At 41.4% G+C, this 23,035-nt stretch overlaps 2 protein-coding genes across 3 annotated transcripts in view; both read right to left on the bottom strand.

Annotated features, from left to right (window-relative positions):
• The window catches only part of Ckap2l (cytoskeleton associated protein 2 like), a 26,241-nt gene extending 20,068 nt beyond the window's left edge, over nt 1-6,173 (bottom strand). For both annotated transcript variants that reach the window (XM_028755924.1, XM_028755927.1), the window contains exons 1-3: nt 6,089-6,173; nt 5,296-5,362; nt 3,227-3,278 (exon numbers count right to left, since the gene is read on the bottom strand). In XM_028755924.1, the coding sequence (XP_028611757.1) occupies nt 3,227-3,278; nt 5,296-5,362; nt 6,089-6,125 (156 nt within the window). In that variant the 5' untranslated portion in view covers nt 6,126-6,173. The remainder of the gene's footprint in view (nt 1-3,226; nt 3,279-5,295; nt 5,363-6,088) is intronic.
• Nucleotides 6,174-8,592: 2,419 nt separating this feature from the next.
• On the bottom strand, nt 8,593-18,945 carry Il1a (interleukin 1 alpha). Its single transcript, XM_028754289.1, has 7 exons — nt 18,823-18,945; nt 18,025-18,079; nt 16,686-16,734; nt 15,222-15,450; nt 13,401-13,574; nt 11,710-11,834; nt 8,593-9,872 (listed from the first exon to the last, which is right to left on the bottom strand). The coding sequence occupies exons 2-7, from the start codon at nt 18,069-18,071 to the stop codon at nt 9,684-9,686; spliced, it is 813 nt and encodes a 270-aa protein (XP_028610122.1). The 5' UTR covers nt 18,072-18,079; nt 18,823-18,945; the 3' UTR covers nt 8,593-9,683.
• Nucleotides 18,946-23,035: the final 4,090 nt, after the last annotated feature.

Below are 23,035 nucleotides of genomic sequence, written 5' to 3'. Positions count from 1 at the left end.
AGAAGAGAAGAGAAGAGAAGAGAAGAGAAGAGAAGAGAAGAGAAGAGAAGAGAAGAGAAGAGAAGAGAAGAAGAAAAGCGAACTAAGCATGATCCTGGGAGCAAACCAGAGAAATGAGCTGGAAAGCAGCATTCCTCCATGGTTTCTGCCTCAGTTGCCTGGCTTGATGGCACTTAGTGATAAACTGTGACCTGGAGATACAGCCAATTCAGCCTCAAGGAGCTTTTGGGAAAAATGTTTTATCATAGTAACAGAAAAGAAACTAGAACAATAGGCAGATGTTTTAGTCAAGTGACTTAATTTTGACAAAAAAGAGAATTGGTTACAGAAAACTAAAAACAAGGGAGGGAGAACTTCCTGGTAAATAATGGGAGGACACTGGAGTATCCATAGCGGAAGCACTCACTCAGGAAGATTTTGACAACCACCCTCTTGCTCATACCATGAAGAATCACTAGGTAAATACATAAAGGAAATCTCAAACGAGAGCCACAGGCACTAGGGCAAAGAAGACAGCAGCCTGAAATGCTATCAGTGGTGGTGTTGCTGAGGGTGGATGAAGGAGCGCTGGAGACAGGAGGCAGTGAGAAGGCACCCACACGGCTGTATTTATATCTGGGTTACCACTTGGACCTAACATTCACTTCCGAGCTCTACATCATCCTTTACTGAAGGAAGTGGGGATGCTGGCATGAAAACGTCTAAATGTATTTTTATGGCTTACATTTCTTATATATTTAATAACTCTGAGATTTCATTAACATGCCATACAATTTAGTATTTTAAAGCCTCCAACTGAATGGGTTTTAGAATGTTTACAAGGTTGTACAACCATCCCCACAGACTGCCAGACATTTTTATCACCTCAGGAAGATATTTGTTAGTAGTCACTCTCTATCTCCCTTTCTCCACAGGTCCTAGCATCCACTGAGCTATGAATATATAGGTATACTATACCTATGTAGCTAGAACTATTAACTAGGTGAATAGGTGGATTCATTGCGTGTGTGTGCATGCACGTGTGCATGTGTATGTGTGTGTGTGTGTGTGTGTCTGGCTTTTTTGTTTCCCTCCAGCATAACATTCTCAAGACTCACTCATGTTGTACTGTGTACCAGTACTTTACTACTTTCCTTCTGAAAGAGTCTCATGTAGCCTAGGCTACCCTTGAACTTGACATTGAGTCAAGGATAACCTTACACTATTAATCCTCCCACTTCCTTCTCCAGAGTGCTAGGATTACAGGCATGTGCTGCCACACCTAGTTTATGTGATGCTGGAGTTAAACTCAGAGCTTTGTGCATGCTGAGCTGGCAATCCACCAACTGAGCTATACCTCTAGCCCAGAACTTTGTTATTTTAAAAAAAAAAATGTAAAAAGCTTCTTTCTGGAGAAGTTTTATGCTCTTAGGAAGAAAAAATGAGTATGAAGTACAGACAGTTGCTCCAAACCTTATTTCCAAATATGCCCTCCATTACTTACTTAGGGTTGAATAATATTAAACTGTATGGCTATACATATTCATCCATTAGTTAATGAACATTTGGGTTGCTTCCCCATCTGGGGTTTATAAATACTGTCACTATGAATATTTGTACACAATTTTTATGTGAGCATATGTTTTCAATTTTAGGGGTATATACCTTTTAGAATCATTTGGTAAATCTATGCTTACATTTTAGGAAACTATAAAAGTTTTCTCCAAAATAGCTATATCAGGTTATAGTCTTATCTGCCATATATGATATGAGGTTTTGGTTTTTCCACATCCTCCCAAAACTGTCTTTTTGAATGTAGCTATTTTAGTAAGTATGACATAGTTTCTCACTGTTTTTGTTTGTCTGTTTCACTGTTGCTTTTGGTATGTGTGTGCACATGTGTGCGCATGTGTATATGTGCATGTGTGTATGTGTGTGCATGAGTGTGTGTGTGTGTGAAAATCTGTGTGTTTTACTGGGGATTGACACTAGAGCCTGGTGCATGTAACATTTTTCTACTTATCTATATTCCTCAGACTTATTCTTACTTTTTATTTTGAGAGAGAGTCTTACTAGGTTGCCCAGCCTGGCCTTGAACCTTCAACTGTCCTACTTTTGGCAGAGATTATCAGCCTGGTCTGCCAGCCCCACCTCTCACTGTCAGTTTGATCTGCAGTTTCCTAATGGTTAACAGTATTGACCATTTTTTCTTCTCTTTAACATCTTTTGAGAAATGTCTACTCAGACTCTGCCCATTTCAAAACTGAGTCATTTGTCTTTTAATTGTTTGAGCTGTAAGAGTCACATACATATCTTGGGTACTAGATCCTCATAAGATATGTGACTTGCAAATATTTCTTTTTTTTTTTTTGACATTTTTCCATATCTTGATTTTGGATCAGTCTGACCTGACTAAAGTATTACAAGTGGTAGAACTGGTCATTCAGTTTCAAGCTCTCCAGTGAGAGAAAAGCTATACTATACTTAGAATAGGATATTAGAACTGAGGGTGAGGGGTGGGGAAGGGGGAGATTTTAGAGATAAATCCACTCCTTCACCTAGTAGACAAGTGAGCTATCCAATCAAGGCTGACTCTTAATTCTTTCTAAACTATCTTAGAACTGACAGATCAAGTTGAAAAGAAAAAAGTTAAAAAGAAAATAAAGTAGGAATAATTGTTTTAAGTTAAGTTTACTTTCACTCACTCTCGACAGCTGAAGGAAGAAAATTCACAAAGGATGTAAGGAGGGCTTGGCTCAAGAGAGATTTATTCAAGATTGACTAGAGAAGGCTCTGTGCTAGACTCTAGGGGATGATTCTGAGAACTCTTAGTAGAAAAGATATAAACAAAAGAAAATAATGATACAATGAACCAGGGGCCATCATAGGGCTGGGAAAAATATTAACGTTCATCTCATTGGTGATTTAAGACTCCAGAATAATTTCTAAAAAGTTGGTACATTCTTCAAGTGGCCCATGTACTCAACATAATTTATTACTAGAATGAGACAGGATTTGACTCTTACTGGTTGTATAATTAGGCCAAGGACTTTGAGTCCCACTTCTCATACATAAATGGGCACAGCAGTAATAACAGCAATGCTTATTTTTTTCTAGGAGGAGTATCCTAGGTACTCGGGTTTCACCAGATAGTTTTGATTTAGGTTTCTCAGTCCAGCGCTTTAGTTTATTCCTAAAGCTTTCTGGTTTGAATGTTAAGTCATACAATATAGGGCTATTCACTTACGTATTTAGAAGACGGTGGTCTGGGGCAGATATTCTTGGCTTTTAGATAAGGCCTATGAAAGAGAAAAATAAAATTAATCTTTGGTACAGAAGAATCAGGAAGCTTGGGAAGAATAGTGATTACAACATTATGATTAGGATTTTAAGCCAACAGACTTTCTATATAGAGTAAAAAAAAAAAAAAAGAATTATGATTTAATAAGAAATACCCTCGCTGTTCCTTCCTCAGCCCTGTATCCCCTCCCCATGAGCACAGCCACTCTAACCGACTCCTTCTGTGATTTTTCTGGGGGAGTGGGTGGGAGGGCTATCCTACAAATGTAGCATTTTAATAATATTCATGGCTACAGTCTTATTTAAGCATCAGCTCTTGAATACTGAGGGCCAGACATGAGAGAGAAGACAGCCGACTGCTTAGTTAAGAAACTTCCTTCCTTGCTGTGTGTATCTTCAGTGTTTTTCAGAGATGAATTGTACAAAATCAACTCTTCAGATCATGGGTATCACATTTATGATTTTAATCAACATTTAATAAAGAAATATAAATGAAATATAAATATTTACTTTACATACTTACATGATAAAATAACAATATACTTAATTTAAATATTAAAAATTAAATATAAATGAAAAATAAAACTGCATTCATACTGAACATGTAGATTTTCCCCCTTATTTTCTAAACCAAACTATATCCATGGCATTTATATTGTACTGGGAATCATAAGTTAGCTTGTAGATGATTTCAAGTCTATAAAAGGATATGCATAGGTTACATGTAAACACTATAGTATTTCATGGAACATCTGTGGATTCTGGTACCTGTGAGGATGCAACCTGAAGATGAAATCTAGCTAGCAAAACAAAAGGAAAGATAGAACAGAACACAGTTTAGACTGTGGACCAAACCCCAAGACTAATAGAGACTTGGACAGGATAAGGCACGGGAGGGCAGGAATGTCTCTAACTTAGTAAGTTCTGTATCTTTATGCATTAAGAGTGACTGACAGGCCTGGAGAATGTATGTCAGTGGCAGAGTGCTTGTTGTCTAGCATGTGATAGGTCCTGAGTTCCACTCACAGGACAGGGGAGGGGAGAAAGAGAGGAAGGAAGGAGGAGTGAGAAGAAAAGGAGACAGAGAGATGGAGGGAAGAGAGAGTCATTATAGGTACTAAATGAATTTTTGTTGACAAAACAACTTTGGTTCATTTAATCCAGGAAGTAGAGGTGAGGAAAAACCCCAGGTAAAATTCCTGGGCTAGGAAGCTCTCCAGCATCGACATAAAATCAGGCATGGTGAGCATGCCTATTACCCTAGGCAGTAGGGAGCGGGGTGAGTGGATCATGGGAGAGGGCTGGCCAGCTTGCTTAAAGTAAGCAGTGAGCTTTGGGTTCAGTGAGCAACTCACTCTTATCAGAACAAGGTGGAGAGTGTTAGAGCAAGACACCCAACATGCCCCTCGCGCGCGCGCGCGCACACACACACACACACACACACACACACACACACACAAAACTGAGCCATCCAAATGGGAGGCAAATACACCCATGCTAAGCAAGAGAGAAATATAACAGGACAAAGATGGTGCAGTGCTGAGAAAAGCAAAGGGTAAAGTGGTTATGTTCTGTCCACCTCAAGTACATGCCAAGAGAACATCAAAGGGCAAGATGGGAGGTGTGCCACTACTGTGGACTGACCATGCAACTAGCTCTCCTGTCTTAGGGAGCACACACCAGAGCCAGTGTCCTCCAGTTCCTTCATCAAAAACTGCTCTGCTAGGAACCAACTTTCCCAGGAAATAGAAGGAACCAGAAGAGCTTCCAGAGATGTAGGTAACAGTGTAGAGCCTTTCTTCTTTTGCAGACTGTTAGAAAAAAAAAAGCTTAACTCTCTGCCAACAGACAGCACTGCCTAGGGGTTTTTATATCATGTCTGGACTGAAATGCTCCTTCTGTTATTACAGGATCACCATGCAAGTCAAACAGACTGGAAACAAGAGGGCTGGTACTTTCATTGCTATTAGTAACCGGGGCAACAAAGCCAGCATAACTATGGAAAGGTAAACTCACTTGGTGTTGGGGTCCTTCAGCTTTCCCTTGGCTGCCAGGTACTCCTGGAGCTTTTGCCACCGTTCTTCTGTAAAACATGGACACGGACAAACAGAAGTATTACAGAAAACCTTTTATATCTTTAAGTATGACACTTTCCTGTAGCTATTTTGGCTTTGATAAAGTCACCAGGCCTGTTATGCTTGCTTTCATTACCAACGGCATCAGCTTGGTGTCACGCTCTTTACTAAGCTGTTTATACCAACACAACAACCTTATGAGGTATTTGGATGTTTGAAATTCAGAGGTGAAGTGACAGGCTTAAATTTTACTTACTAATATGCAGCAATGCCAGGATTTGAAAGCATGAATTTTTTTTTAACCCTTGAGTTAAAAAATGGGCGCCGAGGACGGTGCGCAGGACAGCAGGCCCATAAGTAAGGACAGTGTGCATCTCGAAGGTGACATGGGGGTGGGGCATACTGAAGAGGTAGAAAGGGCTCCAGGTCTCTCAGAGACCAGGGTTCAAAACATCCTCAAGCCTCAGCCAACATTTTATCAATCAACCTCCTGACAGCGCACATTTTATCAGTCAACCTGCAGAGACTCGGACTGGGGCCGAACTAGCCTCCTTCCTGACTGCTGTCAAAGTTCTGGCCATAACTAGCAATACAGGGGTGTCCCCATGAAGCAACGGAGCGCGCCTCTCCTCGCTGTGACCCGAGTCCAGCGTCCTTAACCTATTTGAGCTCGGGGGAGACTGAGGCAGGCGGGGGAGGCCTGGCAGCTTCTGGAGGCTGCCGACCACACTTACCCGCGGCTGCGCTGGCAGCGGGGCCGGGCCCCACCATGATTCTACCACGACAGTTTCTTTCTTCAAAGGACGCGCCTTGTTCTGGTACGAGAGTCGGGCTTCCTTCTGGGCGCTCCCATTGGCTTCCGCGACTTTGAAATTCGCCAATAGAAAAGCGGAGAGGGCGGGATAACAGGAAATGGACGCTTTGCGGTTCCCCCCCGCCCCCGGGGACCACCCCCGAGGCGCTGCGATTGGAGAGTTTCCGAGAAGGTCCGCATTGTGGCTGGGTCACTTCCGCCGCGGTACCTCTAGGGTGGGAGCTGGTGGGTGAGGCCAGAGCTGACCGGCTGGCTCGCCAAGGAGTGGATCTTAGTGTAGCCAAATTTGGGCTAAGGACGGTTGTGACAGTTAGACAACCCGGGAGAAACCAAGCCGGAGACGAAGTCTCTGCGCTATCAGTTAGGCTGGCTTTGGCTGCAAATAATAGCATGCTAAATGAAAATGGTCCATGTTATTGTTTTCATTGTGGCCGAATACCTGACGGAAACTACTTAAAAGACTTAACTTAGTGTAGTGCCTGAGCGGCTCGCGGGAGCTGTCAAAATGGCGGCATCTGTCAAAAGTGTCTCAAGAGAAGGGCATCCTAAGACACGGGAATCCGGGAGCCACACAGCTCTAAGGTGGGGTAGTGTCCTATTGGAAGGGCATCCCGAGACTCGGAAACCCAGGAACTACACAGCTCTAAGGAAAGAAGGTATTCCTATGGAAGGACATCCTGAGACATCAGAGCCCAGGAACCACACAGCTTTCAGAGGAAGCCTCTTCAGCAGAGGCATTGCAGTGCCCAAGGGAGAGTATCTCCAGCTTAGGAGCTCAGGGAGCCTCCGCCCGGCTCTACTTCTTTGCTTCTTCCCTTCCTCTATTAATTGCCTCTTGGTTTCTTCCAATGAGAGAGTCATATGAGGCAGCAAATCTCATACAAGATATTTATTGGAGAAGAATGTTATAGTGGGAAAAGAGCAAGGGGTTAGAAGAGTTTTAAAAACAAAGATTTTCTAATAATGAGAAGAAAACCAAAATTATATAAATCTAAGAATGGAAGTAAAAATGGAAACATAATAGTTTATTTAAAAGAAAACATCAACAAGGTAAAGTTAAAATGCTAACAAAAGCTTACTAGAAAGAAAAAAAATCATGGAGAAAAGAGAAGAAAAAGTTATCACTGGCATACCTAAACATCAGGTGAGTGAAGGGGAATAAAGAAAGATCACAAAAAAAATTTTTTTTGTTATGATAAAAAGGAATGAGACATCTGGGGTTAAGAGCATGTACTGCTTTTGCAGGCGACCAGAGTTGGTTCCCAGCATCCATATTAGATAACACAACTGCCTGTAACTCCAATTCCATAGGGTCTGACACACTGACATCCACTTGTTGTGTGACAAAACTGTCTTTGGAGAGTTAACACATGGCTACTTACTCCAGATAGGGATTCCATACAGATCAAAGTATGGATACCACCAAAGTTCAACAAGTCTTATTGGGATTACGTACAAGAATTTGGGTGAGGGGTTACTGCACATTTTAGCTGTTCAGTTGTTATTTCTGTGAATTTCCAGCCTCCCTTTCTAAAATAGAGTCTATTACTCCTTATTCTGACTTTCTCACTAGACCACAGGAAAGCAGCTTCTAGTCTGCCGTATTGTCTTTAAAACCTCTACTTGTTTTTGATGATACTAAATTATATGGTGAGTTTGTATGGACATCTACATCGGCATACACATGTACTGAATATGAATTGTCTCCTTTAACTGAGCCTGGGAATATTATAATTTTCAGTGCTATCTATCTGTGAATACTGGCAGCTAGCAAAAAAGAAAGAAAAATATGGAACCTGTAGTTTTTTAAAATGCATTTTTTGATAACAACAAAACGTAACAAAAATAAAATATGATAAGATAAAACAAAATCCATCATATATAAGTTGGACAAGCTAAGCCAACAGAAAAATAAAAGAGCTCCAAGAGAAGGCAGAAGAATCAGATTGACTCATTTCCATTCAGGAGTCCCATGAAAGTGCTAAGCTGAAAGCTAGACTATGTGCAGAAACCTGTGCAGACCTGTGTAGGCCCTGTGACTGCTTCTTCAGGCTCTGTGAACTCATATGGGGTTTGTTCAGTTGTTTTAGAAGGCCTTGGTGTCCTGGTATCCCCCACATCCCTTCTGTCTCCCCAACTCCTGCCTCCACTTCCACAGGGTTCCCTGAGCTTTGATGGGAGGGATTTGATGGAGACATCTCCTTTAGAACTGTGGAGGAACCAGGTTCTGTAAAGTCATGCTAACTTTAGTGAATTATGTGAGTGCCGACCAGTTGTCCCTAACTTTTAGGCAATGAGATAATAAAGATAACAAATAATGACAAAAAACCCTTCACAACATAAAAACAAAACAAAACAACAAAAACCCTAAAAACCAAACCATCCCATTGCAAAACCCAAACAAAAAGATAACAAATCAATATGTCAGCTCAAACTTGTTTTATTTAATTATGATCAATAATAATGAGTTGATTATTATTGTTGATAGTTATGTGACACAGTGGTTTCAGAAGAAATTTGGAACCCAGGGGAAACACTGATTACGTCATAGAAAAGAAACTTCAGGTAACATGATGTGGTTGTCACAGTTAAGATCTTTCTGTCTTTAGATGTTGGCTTTAATTACAGGTGAGATTGAATGATGTAAGAATACCCAGATGGCTTTAAGGACAGGAGAACAAAAGACTGGCCTAGTTATCATTTTAAATGAACAAAGCAAACAGTACAGATTCGTGGACATGATTACAGGGCTCCTAGGTACAAGAATGTAGAGACAGTTTCACGGCTGTGGAAAAAGTGTAACGTCTATAGCATGGTGCTCTAAAGGAAACCTCACCTAACTGACCTCCTAGAAAATCCTGTGCTGAGGATGCCTGTCAAGCTCAGAGGATTTAAGGATGTGCCATAAATAATATAATTATCATAAATATATTTATAAATACACATATAAAATAACATAAATAACATTCAACAGTCTGTCTCCTTCTTGAGGTCTGTTACAGGAGGGATTTCATCCAAATGATCTCACTGGAATAAAATCCACCGAGGTAGGAAAGATGTAGCTACTGTCCCCTTCCTTTTGAAAATGACAGCATTAAGTTCTTATAACTTTATCCTACTTAATTGGCATTTTAGAAGCAGAAAGTGCACAATGAGATTGGCTTTATGGGTCTGTGAATTCCCATTACAAATACAATTGAGTGTACTTCTCAGTTGTCTTATCCCTTAGTTAATCCATCTGTAATATGGGTAGAGTCTTTTTGATCCTCCCAAGAATGCCATGGAGAATAATAATTAAGATGATTAGTACTGAGCGAACTATAGGGTACTCTTTAAATAACCTATAGTGTCATATGTCGGGTGGTTCCATTAGGCTTAGCTCTTCTCTTACAAAGAGGGTAAACATTCATTTAGAATTACAGAGACTCAGCACATGCTGTGCAAGTGACTCAGGGTGAGGAACGTTCCTGTACATGGTACATACAGATTGTCAGCACTTCTCAATAAGGCTGCTTCTATGATATCTGGAAGTCTGTCATGGAGGGCAGTCCCCGTGCCAGGTGCACCTGACTTTGTTCTTTGGTGGCAATAAACAGCTCTGGATAAGCAGCTGATGTGAAGTAGTTCTTAGAGTTGATTTTTTTCCAGAAGAAAATGAGGTCGATCTCACTACCTGTGATGAGTTTTGGTGTTTCTGGAATCTCCTGTGACAAGCAAAACAGAATTCTGTTAGTGTACAAGAAGGCACTGGGGTAAAAAACATAAAGGGCAACGCTCCAGTATCTGGCCTTCATGAGAAACAGCACTCTAGAGCCTGACACAGATGTGATCCGAGTTCTTTCATTTGGTCACGCATCAAGAATTTATCGCATGCCTATTTGATGCATGGTCCAGATGATCCATAAGAGTTGATTTCCTTAGTTAATTGGAGAGAAATCTCAGTGAGTCATGAAGATGTCAATGATACCTGCAACACCCTAAATCCAGACAAGTGGGGGTTAAACACTTCCTGTGTCCATCCTGTCTTTAATGCTGGCACAGTGAACTCTCATCAAGTCTGAACACTGACAATTCTAAGACTTCTAAACCTTCTGACCCCTAAGTATATAAATTAAACCTTTACATAACAGTGGAGCACCAGGATGATGCCTATCTCTGCGTTTCAGTCGAAATCTGAACGTTGACCATGCACATACACACAAAAGCAAATAACGAAAACTCCACAGTGCTTCCCTGATCTAAGCAGCTGACTGCTCTGGGGACAACCTTTTTAGACTGTATTCTTCCTCTGAGTATGACTACAACCCAATAATAACCTTCATGGCAAAATATATTTCAGATTCCATGTTTGATAAGACCCCCTTTTTGTATTCTTTTAAATCTACGTAAATAACCTGATTAGCTTCCCTTGGGTTTTGAACTTCTGCAAGACCTGTCCTATCCAAACCTCTTCATCTCCCCCCTTTACCTACTTTCTTCGTTCATTCTACCTCCCAATGACTACCCAGCCCTGTTCCTGTCTACACGCTCACCGTATTCTTCTGCCATGCTTCTTCTCTGCGTACTCTAGTGCTTTCATTCTGGACTATTGTCCATTTAAGAAATAGAAATGACACCAGCACCCTGCACTTTCTGAAAGTCTTTGGTGTCTTTCGATTGTATATCAAATGACCAGGACCAAAAGTGCTCCGCTGATACTTGCAGCTGGCCTGTGGGCTCATGAAGCTCTAGGGAACTTAGGTCTTTATAGTGACCTGAGATCCTTCTGTTAGGATGTCCCATCCCTACCACATATTAGCTGGTCTTGTCTCTCAGGGAGTGCTGCTCTTGTCCCTCCTTCTAAATAACACTCTGCCATTTTTCTGTCTTAGCATCTTGTGCCTTTTCTGCCCGACATCTTCCTTTGTTGTTATTGTCTGTCTGACTTATCTACTGTATTAGAGGACTATGTTCCATAAGGTTAGTGATTTTGGCTCACCACTCTCCAAAGCTTTTAATGCTGTGCTTGAAAATTAGAAGACTTTCAGTAATTAATAGCTTGTTGAAGGAATTCATGAATGAAGCTACTGCCCTACTCAGTAGATACTACTTTCATTTTACTTGATTCTGACAGAAGTACAGACACCCACATACGTTTTAGGTGTTAATGGGGGAGGCACTGGATTATACATTTACTGAATGAGAGTCACGTTCTTCTCTATGGTAAAAATATCTAAGGCTCCTAGCTTTTGGCTTCATGTGTACTAGTGAGTGGTTAATGCTCTGTGATCTCAGTGGACTTGTTTGAGATTTTTCAGAGGCTGGCTCCATTGTCATAATGCTCTGTACCATGTAAATCAGATGGTGGTTGTCATATTAAAGATCAACAGAACAAATGGATGCTCTGGGATGGGAGGCAAATAGGGTCAAGGAGGAAAGGCGAGCATGTGGTGACTGGCTGCAAGGAGACTGTGCCATTCTAGGAGGGACATCTGCTTACTGTGACTGTTCTCAAATAGTGCGAGGTGAATGAGGGCAAGTTTGAGATGGAAGTCAACTGACCTTCAGCAGCACGGGCTGGTCTTCGCCTTGAGCACTCACAAATAGCTGAGTATCTGAGATTTTTAGAGTAACAGGGTATTTAGAGTCGTCTCCCCCCGATGAATAGGCGTACATGTCAAATTTTACTGTCAAAGAAAGAGCCAGAAAAAAGTAAATACACTGTTATTTATTTATATAAAAAGAGGTATTTAGGTAGAGGCAGGTAGTGTGTGTGTGTGTGTGTGTGTGATTAGGTTTCCAACTATGGTGTAAATGAATACACCATATTTATTTGTGGAGCTTAGGAGTGGGGCTTTACACATTATTGTATCCTTTACAATGCCCACTGCACTTACTAGGTGGGTAAATAATGTTAAAGTTTTCTATGTGAGTAGAATGCTTAAGGACCAAATTCTTGCTGAATTTCTTCTGGTTACAGTAATGGAATAAGACCTTGACATTTGTTGATTTATGAATTCCTAATGGCTTAAAATGGAGTGATCTAAGAATCAATCAATATCTCCCTCCCTCCCTCCCTCCCTCCCTCCCTCCCTCCCTCCCTCCCTCTCTCTCTCTCTCTCTCTCTGGTTTTTTGAGACAGGGTTTCTCTGTGTAGTTCTGGCTGTCCTGGAACTCACTCTGTAGACCAGGCTAGCCTCGAACTCAGAAATCCCCCTGCCTCTGCCTCCCAAGTGCTGGGATTAAAGGCGTGCACCACCACCGCCCGGCAAAGATCTCTCTCTCTCTCTCTCTCTCTCTCTCAGACACACACACATGCACACACACACACACACACACGCACACACATCCAACATAGTAAAGTGACTGACTGTACTGGTACCACCAGAAATGTAATGTAAATAATAGGAACTATAGTGGCAGGGGGGTGTGGTCAGTGACCGAGCATTGCTTGCTATATGGCTTGGGCTTGATATCAAGCACCAAAAAGCAAGTGTGTGTGTGTGTGTGTGTGTGTGTGTGTGCGTGTGTATGTGTGTGTGTGTGTGTGTAAAATATGAATATTAAGTCAGTATGTGGAGGAAATCATGTGAGATAAGTAGGGAATAGAATACACAATAATTTGCAAATGTCATGGAGAGCTGTTAACTGAAGTGTGCACAGTCTCTATTTAGAAAGAACCCTGCCTGCTTATTAAGAAGTTCCTTCTGTGGGTCTTTAAAAACAATTTTGTATGTTGTTGATGCATTCTGCATCTAAAACAGGTTTATTATGGAAACTGGATCTGTGTAACAGGAAATATTGGGCACCGAATTCCATCCTTCAGATTCCATGCAGTTAAGGGCTTTTGTCTTTCCTGTTACATTATCAAAGTTAAGAAACCTCTTCCAAGATGAATGCTAGCTGTAATTCTGACCATCAGGCTCTCTAACAGATAGGGACTGACTGCTCCCTGTTTGCTTCGTTAACTATCTGGGATGTTCAGTTTTCTCTTCTTTAAAATTAGGATAGGGAATGTCTATAAGCAGCAAGGAGATGGTACATCAGCAAGCTCTCTGTTCTGAGTAATGAGCTCTCCTTTGGAACTCATATTCTGTCCTTTCCAGGGATTCTCTCTGGGGTTGGAGTGCTTCATTCTATTCCAGAAGAATAGTGCAAAGCCAGGGATGTAGATAACTTTGTGCTCTGAAGACAGAAAGTTTGAAAGAAGCAAAGAAACTCAGAGAGGGGAAGGGTGACAGACTGGCCATTACCTTCATGCTGCAGGTCAGTTAACGAGGCAGCTCTGAGATGTTTTTGGTCCACATCCAGATATATATTTTGATTGAGGGAATCATTCATAACGAACTCCTGGTTGACGACCCTTATCAATTTGTATCTCAAATTACTCTGGAAGGTGTAAGGTGCTGATCTGGGTTGGATGGTCTCTAAAATCATTATCAGAAGTTCAGGTTATCCTAGCCTAGTTACAAACATAGATGAAGTACACATGCCAGTACAAGCATAAGACATGAGAGGGACTGTAGGGTAGCTAATCCAAGCAGAACACCAGAATTGAAACTAGTCACCAGAAGGCTTGATCCAACCTGGGATCGTACTATTGTTTTTTTCAATTCATCAGGTAATAGTTTTATTTTACTTTTTAAAAGAAAGTTTTTGAGAAACTAACATTTTTCTTAGCCAATTTGTTTCTTTTTTTTTTTTTAACAGGGTCTCATTATTGGAGCCCTGGCTGCCTTGGAATCCACTCTATAGACAAGAATAGACTTGAACTCACCAAGAGTCTCCTGTCTCTGCCTCCCACTGGGATTACAGGTATGAACCACCACCCCATTAGCAAGTTTTCAAGTGACAAGGAAGACTACCAGTATTCTCAATCTATATTTTCAAATGGGTATATGCTAAGATAAAAGTAAATATGCTAAAACTGTATATCCCAATAAGTCAGCATCACCTAAAAATAATACATACATCACACACACATATACATATAGATATGGTCCAAGGTACAGGTCTACCTTGGAAAGTAGATATATAAGTAGCTTCATTAATCTCCAGGTTCTGACTAATGTCACCTCTAGCATGCTGTTCTAAGGAAGTGAATGGTGACAGAAATTGACATATTTACTGTCACTCCAGTGCTGAAAAGTGTGCTCTGTAAAATGTCTGTAATATATTAAATGAAAAAAACTGGATACGGAATTGTGTGCAGCATGCCATAACAGCACTGGGCATGTTTGCATTTGTGTGCACCTGTATGCACAAAAGACTTTAAGGAAACATTTTGTGCTGTTGGTAGGATTAAAATCTGGGTGACAAAGTAGACATAATATTTTCATTTACACTTTATTTTAAAATCTTTTAGGGAGAGAGGCATAGTTGTCTAGGTTTTATATTAACTTTAGTACTTGGTCTGTGTTTCCTGTGGAGGAATGTCTAGAAAAGATATGAAAGAAAAACCCAGGGTTCTTATAGTCAGAGTGGACTGAATTAGCTGTGGGGACTTCCCATTTAGAGACTGAGCCTCATTTCCTCATATGTAAACAGAGAGTGGAAGGTTGTTTTGGAGTGTAGTGAGAGTGAACCATTAATAAATTAATAATGTTGCTGCATTTTCAAAGACAATGAGAATAATAACAATGGTTGACGTTTCTTGGGTGGTGATGTCACACTAGGCATTCTCGTAGTCTAAATGTTTTGAAGTATTGGGTTATTTAATCTTTACAGGAACCCAATGAGGTGTAAGATTTGGTCATCTCTATTCACAGTATGGGGAACTGAAGCCCAGAGAGATTAAGGAACATGACTAAGGCGGTAGCAGTTAGTAGAGGTCATGAGCCAATGGACCATGACTGCTTTCTCCCCAACAGAAGACCTTTACATGACCTTTGCAAGACAACCAAGAAAGAAGGCCCTGAGCAAGTGTTCTAGAAACAGGCTACTACTGACCTCGCCTCTATAGTTATTGAGCTAACGTTTGGTTGTTATTTTGGTTCCAGGCTTTATTTTCTTTCCACTCCATTCTCACCACTTACTTAAAACTGAAAAATTTGATCTCATGTTTTACCCCTTACCTTCTAAATTATGGGTTATGACCCCTAGGTCATCTTCAGCAAAGGCCTGATTGAAACTCAGCCGTCTCTTCTTTAGTATCTTCCCTTTGTTTGATGTTGCTGACACCATCACCCGGCTCTCCTTGAAGGTGAAGTTGGACATCTTTGACATTTCAGAGGTTCTCAGAGATACAAATTTATCTGTGCAATTTTCATGAAGTGAGCCATAGCTTGCATCATAGAAGGATTTCTGTAAGGAGTAAAAGTGAACCTGAGAGGTTATCTATGCCCTTGAGATGAGATTCTTCAGTAGGATCTGTATCCTATAGGCTTAGTAAGAGTGATCTCTATTGTGCTCCCTCCTTCCCTCCCTTCTTCCCTCCCTCCCTCCCTTCCTCCCTTCCTCCCTTCCTCCCTCCCTCCTTTTCCTCTCCCTCAGTCTCTCATCCTCCCACATCCTTCATTCCCACTCCACTCCATTCCTTCCTTTTTCTTGCTTGGATTCCCTGAAACCATGTGAGTTTTGGGGAGGAAGGTATTTTCACTCATCGTTCGGCTCAAAAATAAAACATTTTAACAAAATAGATTAATATGCAATCCTGGTAAGTCAGATCCTTCCACTAAGAGGTCTGACATTTACTTGAGAGTGCTCAAAATATTTTAGAAAATACATTTGGCCCTCTGTTTTGCCTGCCTGCATCCTCAAATTCAACCAACTTTAAGATTCAAAATATTTTCTAGAAATAAAAGACATCTATACTGAACATGCACATTTTTTTATTTCCTAAACAATCTAACCATTGCTTCATAAGCATAAGAATTATTTCCATAGCATCTGTATTGTTGCAGGTATTGTTAGGTCATCTAGATATGATCTAAAGTCATTTGGGAATTCATATATGCTTTATACAAATAGAAGGTCATTTAATATATGGGACTTGAGCATTTGCAGAAGATGGTCTCCCTTGATCCTAAGCTCTCATGGATGCCTTTAAAATGGCTGTTCTTCTGGAAGCGGCTTTTAAAGCTACTATCACAGATACATAAAATGATATAACCTGGTGAGTGTGTAACGTATTTACTTTCCCTTGACTAGCCTCCTCTACCTCAGCTTTGTGGGCGATCTGGTTATCTCTAGCCTCTTGTCTGTTAGGAGAAAGACCCTAGGTGAGATGGACTGAAGCAACTGGCTAGGGAGGACAGATTAACATTTTGAAGGAGCCTGGCCCAGTTCTTCAGGCTTCAGATAATTCTCTGTTATGGAAGAGCCAATGAGCACGAAGAATGTCAGTTAACTACTAGTATGAAGAGGTAAATGATCTCATTTATAATTTATATAATAAATGTGTTTATACCTCTAGTGAGGGCGAAACACAAGTGTGTACTACTCAACTCTCATTGTGCTTTTCTGGTAGAGGAACTAGTGTGAAAAGAAAGGAAGAAGAAGAAAACCCAGATCTGTAAGAATGCTAATCATGTTCTTACCTGATTCAGAGAGAGATGGTCAATGGCAGAACTGTATTCTTCATTTTCGCTGTAAAAAAAAAAAACGTATAATGAGACTGTATTTTTATTCATTATTTTACTGAGGCCAGTGGATATCATATCTTAACAGCCACATTAACTTTGGGTAACACAAACAACATTCCTAAAAACTGATTTAGGCACAGCCACCATTCAAATGCTCTAACACAGTAATGACTCTTAGTGGATGTCCGAGAGGTAATCTACCCTTAGGAGAACTTGGTTCCTGTTAGGATGAGAATAAGCTCTACAGTAACTGAGTACATACATGAACACACACCACACACACTCACACACACACACCCACACACACCCACACACACACCCACACCCACACACACACACACCCACCCACACACACACACACACACACACACACACACACACGCACATACACACACGATCATTACTCTTTGAAAAGTTAGACTTCTGTACATTCATGTCTATTACACACATAGTAATTTATTTGTTACTAATTTGCAATTAGTAATTATTAGAACATCTTTGTGCTTTATCTATAAAAATCAGGCATGACTAATAAATCAGAGCCTTAACTAAACTTCAGGGAAGACTTAAGCTCTTTAAAAGAAAAGCATTTGATGCACCACAGACATACTTTGTCATATGATACTCTCATGTACTCACTAAAACAGATTTAATATTTAACATTTTGTAACCTTGTTAGCATTAACATTAATTGTAAACAACAAGAACATCATGTTAGCTAAGAATGTTTTAGAATTTCAACTCTGCTCTTTTGTCTTTTGTATTAGGGTAAAGTTTGACATGAGCGTGAATTCTTGTGCCCAAGGGCTGTTTCCTCCTCTTGACTGGGAGCGTGTTCTCTCGAGAATGGATTCTCTCTCAAACAGCTCATTAAAACCCACTGCTAACTCAGCACACAAGTCTTTAGAGTGCCTAAGTTGATGTTGATACAAAATTATGTAGGATTCAATATATCTAAAAAATATTTTTCTACAATTTCCATTTTTTTCCTGCCAATAAAATATCCTTTTAGCATGATGGATGCCTGGCCTTTCTAGGTCTTCTCTGTCCTCTAGAACTTGAGGGTCAATGTATACTTCCATTGCCTCTGCCAGCCTGTCCTCTGGCTGCTCACCAGGGTCAGTGTATACCTCCATAGCCTCTGCCAGCCTGTCCTCTGTCTGCTCACCAGGGTCAATGTATACTCCATAGCCTCTGCCAGCCTGCCCTCTGGCTGGTCACATTAACTATTAGTTGGATTCAAAGGAGCCTTGAGCCCCTCATTGAATCAAAAAAGGAAGACTGCGTTTCTTACCTATAACAGTTCTCTAGATCTTCAAACAGGTCAGGAACTTTGGCCATCGTGATTTCTGCAAGAGAACACCAGTGGCTGTCAGCTCAGTTCACCTCTAAACCCCACACTTGCAAGGGCAATGACCCTCCTCCACTCTTCTTGAGAAATTACAGCGAGTGACTTATCACATGCCCAGCATTTCCTCTCTTCTTCTTCTTCGTACTCCCTTACATTATTTCTGTGTGCTTCTATCTTCTCTACTAGCTTGTACTTTTGTTTTAGAATGTTTTCTCTGCTTTGGTATTCTTTGTGTCCAGTCTATTGCATCACACATAGTAGGCATTTAATAAAAGGTAAATAGAATGAGAAAAAAATTAAAATTACCTGGGTGAGGTATCTGCCTTATATAGAGGAAAGGGAGAAACAGAATGGGAACCTGCTGGTCTCTTTCATTTCTGTCAGTAGAGATGTCCAGTCTCCAGAAAAAGACTCAGCTTTGCTGATAGATTCCCTCACACGAGTCTTGTTCAGCTGCTCCCTAAGTTCCCTATCACTAGAAAGAGAATTCTTTCCTGAAATATCTCATTCCAGCCCCTGTACAAGAGAAGAGAAAAAAGAAGGAGAAGGAGAAGGAGGAGAAGGAGGAGGAGGAGGAGGAGGAGGAGGAGGAGGAGGAGGAGAAGGAGAAGGAGAAGGAGAAGGAGAAGGAGAAGGAGAAGGAGAAGAGACCATAGCCTTACAGAAGGTGCCTTGAGAGAGGACAGTCAAGGAGCAAACAAAAGACAATTTTCATAGCCTCAGACGTGATAAGGACAATACCTTTGCCGACTCAAGCGCCAATGAGTTGACTCCCTCTCTGCCCTGGAGACTTAAATCTGAGTCAGGCTTCTCTGGTTTTATAGTCTTCCTCAAGTAGGTAGGTGTGGCCATGAGTGTGTCACTGGGAATTTACAGGAAACGATTCTTCTCTGTATCTTTCTATGCTAATTCTGCTTGATACCGGCCAGAAGGACAGATTATACACTTGGTAATAGTGTTGCTTGCAAAGATTCCACGGGCTGTTGACTTGATCCTCCTATTTCTTGATTACTCCATGCGATTATAAACATGTAGTCTTACAAAAAGAGAAGAGCAGCAGGAAGTTCACCAATGGAAGAGGAAGGAAGAAATCCTCAAATCAGAGCGGAACCTGGATAGGACAGGGGCCCCAAAGTTGTACTTTGTGTTTTGGTCTAATTTGTTTATTGTGCTCCAGGACTGAACACAGCTGGACAGGATAATTGGCAGCTAAGGCATGGCATTTGAGAGAAAATGAGCTTCCACTCTCCTCTTTGAAGGGGAAAATTTGCTTGAATAAGTGAGCAGTCCGAGTATGAAACAGTGGCCTTATAGTTAAAGGTGGAGGAGGTAAACGTGACACTGAGCATAAAGATCTGGGTCCACTTATTCCTTTGAATAATATAAACACACTTCCTACAGAGATGCCAGCTTCAAGAGAGAGTTCTCAACCTCAGCCACATTATGGTAAAGTAACCCTGCCCACTCCCACTACCTACAGACAAAGAGTAACCCTGCCCCACTACCTACAGACAAAGAGTAACCCTGCCCACTCCCACTCCCTACAGACAAAGTCTAGTGTCCCTAAAGTGTCCCTAAGCATAGATCAGAGCGGAGCGAGGAGGAGAGCTGCCCACTTTTGGAGGCAGGGACAAAGCCCCAGCCAGGGTAGTGCCTCAGCTCAGGAGTGGAGGCTGTGGGAGAGAAAGGTATGGATTCTTACATGGAATCAGCATTGCCCAGTCCTTTTTATTAGAGTCAGTTTCAGTTCCCAGACACCAAGCCAGTCTAAGATGTAGAACACCAGACTCTCAGTAAATGAGTGTTTCCACTTTTCTAATTGTCATTTAAGCCATGTTACTTTTAAATAAAGGAAGTGGATAGTAGACAAGGAAAGAAAAAAATGGCAAAGAGAGAAAAGCAAACTACCAAAAAAATGGGATAAAAATCAAACCAACCAAACAAAACACTATGGAGCTAGGCTAAAGGAGCTTATGTGAGTTGGATGAACCACCCCTCTGGCTCCTTTAAACCATGGAGTGGGGCTGTTTAGATGTTCATTGGTTCTAGTGCATATGTAAACTCTCCAATTCCAGTGGCTGCCCAGTCTGTCCCTCCTCATGTTGTATTTATAAACAAAACTCAAAGATGAGTGGTATCCTAAGTAAAGACAGTCCAAGCACAGAAGCAGACTGGAGCCAAAGCTCGGGTGGATGTCTCTAAACAGATCTACGAGCAGTGACAGCAGCTAGCTAGCTCCACATCCCTGCTTACCCTAGTTCCCCCTAGGCAACACAGAAATGTTAATCTTGCCATCTTCTACCTGTCTGAGATCTTGTGAGGATAATCACTAAGAAACAATTGCACGGTGCATTGTGAATCTGGGCTGCTATGGAGATGGAAGTAAACACAAATAATGACACTAATGATGCCCTCTGTTGCATGAGAGTCTGTGGAGTCATCACCATCATGCCTTTGTTCACAGCAGAAAATAGAGTTCTTAGGAAAATAGGGCTTTGAAACCTTCACTGGGGAAGACATTTTTGAGTGAAGGCCACTACCGAGGCACCGAAGCCATTTGGTTTCTGAGAACAGTGCACAGCACCTCTTTGGCAATCTGGGAAAGCACCCTTGGGTCTACCATCTGTAGCAACAGCCAGCCAGATCCATCTTCATTCCTGTGCTGTAGAGAATTCCCCAAATTAGAGTTTGGTTGAGAAACAGCCAATTTAGGTCAGTGTATCTCTCAACCTACTCTTTCACATGGTCTTCTTGGAAACTGGTTCTGAGGGGAAAAGAGAGTTGCAGGAGGTTCAGAGAGGGAGAGCTCTGTAGCATCTAAACCAGCCCTTTTAGGGAAGAGAGAGAGGACAGCACTGGGCAGGGCTTTACTGGGCCTGATATGTTTGGCTCAGTGCTTCCCAAATAATTCAGAAATAAATAGTTTACTTATTCTGTGGTATAGGCTTTGCCATACATTAATATTTTCCTTTCAGGAGCCACAGATTAAGTAAGTGTGCAAGATGAAATGACATGTGTTGGTAGGTGAATGGATTTGCTTTGTAAGCTCAGATGTTATGGCTCCAAAGAATCTGTCTGTCTGCCTCGTTCTTTCTTTTTCTACTTCTCTTCATTCCTCTATCTCATCATTATCTTCTTCCTTTGTCTTTTGTTTTTCACTATGCATCTGAGTCTTCTCTTAAACTCTTGCTCCCGCTTCAGCCTCCTGAGGGCTGAGATTATAGGCCCAGCCATGCACGGTCACACTTGTCCTAAGGGTCCTAAGAATCTCGGTGATGCTTTTCATGTGACAATGCCTTAAGGTTAACAGTATGCTCTCACTTCAGCCTCCAGCTGCACATACTCATGTGCCATTACTGTGTCCTTATGTGGCTTAAGACCTTGGAAGAAAGAAATGACCAAGTGAAGGTCACAGAAACTAAGACGCAGGCACAGTCTGAACTTGAAACTCAGATTCTGTCTGATTCATGGTCAGATCTCATTTACAGTCTGAATCCTAGAATGCTTTCTCACTGTCACTGGCAGGTCTTTGCTGAAATGCATCGACTTTAAGGTCTCCCCCATCTCAGATACCCTGAGTGATTCTATGATTTTATAAAAATAAAAGATGGTTAGGAGAGTTGGCTGAGAAGTTAGAGTGACTTTCAGAGGAGCAAGAGGACTGGTGTTCACAGATACCCACAACCCACATAAATTCTGGGTGGCCAAGGCAGCCTGCTTGTATCAGAAAATAGATCCGGGGAATCTGGAGCAATTGGGATAGCTAGACTAACCGTATCTGCCAGCTCTGAGTTGCATTAAGACACCCTGCCTCAAACAATAAGATGAGTGGCCGAGGAACGTTTCTGATATCAACCTTGGGCCTCAATACTCACTCATAAATTGTATGCACATGTGTTCAAACAATGCACTTGCCACAATAAACAAACAACAACTGCCCCAAAGATGAGAAAGGTTTTCTCCTTTCTCTCTTCTAGTGAAATCTTTTTTTTTATTCTGTGAGACCCTGAAAACAGAAAGAAGTCCACCATTGTGATGAGTGAAGCTTGGCAGTGGGGTATGGCTGTGTACTCTGGCATGGCTTGCCACTGTACCATGAAGGGGGAAATATTTGTAAACATCTTCAGAATCAACCTTAAAATTAGTACATGATCCCTGGATGTGAAAGGAATCACTTGAATGCAGAGAGAAGCACAACTCTGAACTTTCTGGGGGAAAGTTTGACCCTTCGTGTCCCTGGGTTCTGCATTCTTAGACTGAACCAACTTAGGCAGAAATACTTGGGGATGGGGAGGAGAATTATCTGTATTGAACTTAGGTAGACTTTCTTGTCTTCATTCTGGAAACAATACAGTATAATGGCTATTTACGGGGCATTTAACACTGTGTTAGGTGTTAGCATGGATGTAGAAATGATTCAAGGCATTCAGGGGCTATGTATTATATGAATGCAAAGCTATGTTCTATCAGGATATGAGTGTTTACAGAGTTTGACATTCATGATGGCGTAGGGATCCTGTAATTAACTATTCACTTGCCTACCTCAAGGGAGAGGCACGTTTCTCTTCAGGTGATACATAGCCTGTTCAGAGGCAAAAACATGGAGAGAGAAGTGAGATTTCAGTGTCCATTCATGCCTTACTTAGTTTTAATTCCATGACAGTTAGGCAGGAGGAAAGCATGTCCATAACACCCTACTAGCTTCCAGGTTTTACGATGTGTTATCTCAACTTAATCCTCTCATCAGACCAGAGAGGTAGGTCATCCCATCACACGTTACAGAAGAGGAAGTAAAGTTCTAGCAGTTAAGTAACCAGCCTGAGGTTGCAAGGTTAGCAGGTTGCGGAAATGGGATTCAGACGCGAGTCTATACTCAACCACAAGGCTGTCTCTGTGTCTTAATGCAGTCTCTCTCTCTCTCTCTCTCTCTCTCTCTCTCTCTCTCTCTCTCTCT

The sequence above is a fragment of the Grammomys surdaster genome, unplaced genomic scaffold, assembly GCF_004785775.1.
Source record: "Grammomys surdaster isolate TR1022 unplaced genomic scaffold, NIH_TR_1.0 129, whole genome shotgun sequence".
Lineage (NCBI taxonomy): Eukaryota > Metazoa > Chordata > Mammalia > Rodentia > Muridae > Grammomys > Grammomys surdaster.
This window is presented reverse-complemented; position numbering and strand designations above follow the sequence as displayed.

Bases quoted from the DNA above. Each gene is read 5' to 3' on its own strand.
- Il1a (XM_028754289.1), bottom strand. From the start codon at position 18,071: ATGGCCAAAGTTCCTGACCTGTTTGAAGATCTAGAGAACTGTTATAG. The intron at 13,575-15,221 runs GTAAGGGGTAAA...TAATGATTTTAG, and splicing joins CATAACCCATAATTTAGAAG to AGACCATCCAACCCAGATCA. The intron at 9,873-11,709 runs GTCAGTTGACTT...TGCTTGTCACAG, and splicing joins ACCAGCCCGTGCTGCTGAAG to GAGATTCCAGAAACACCAAA.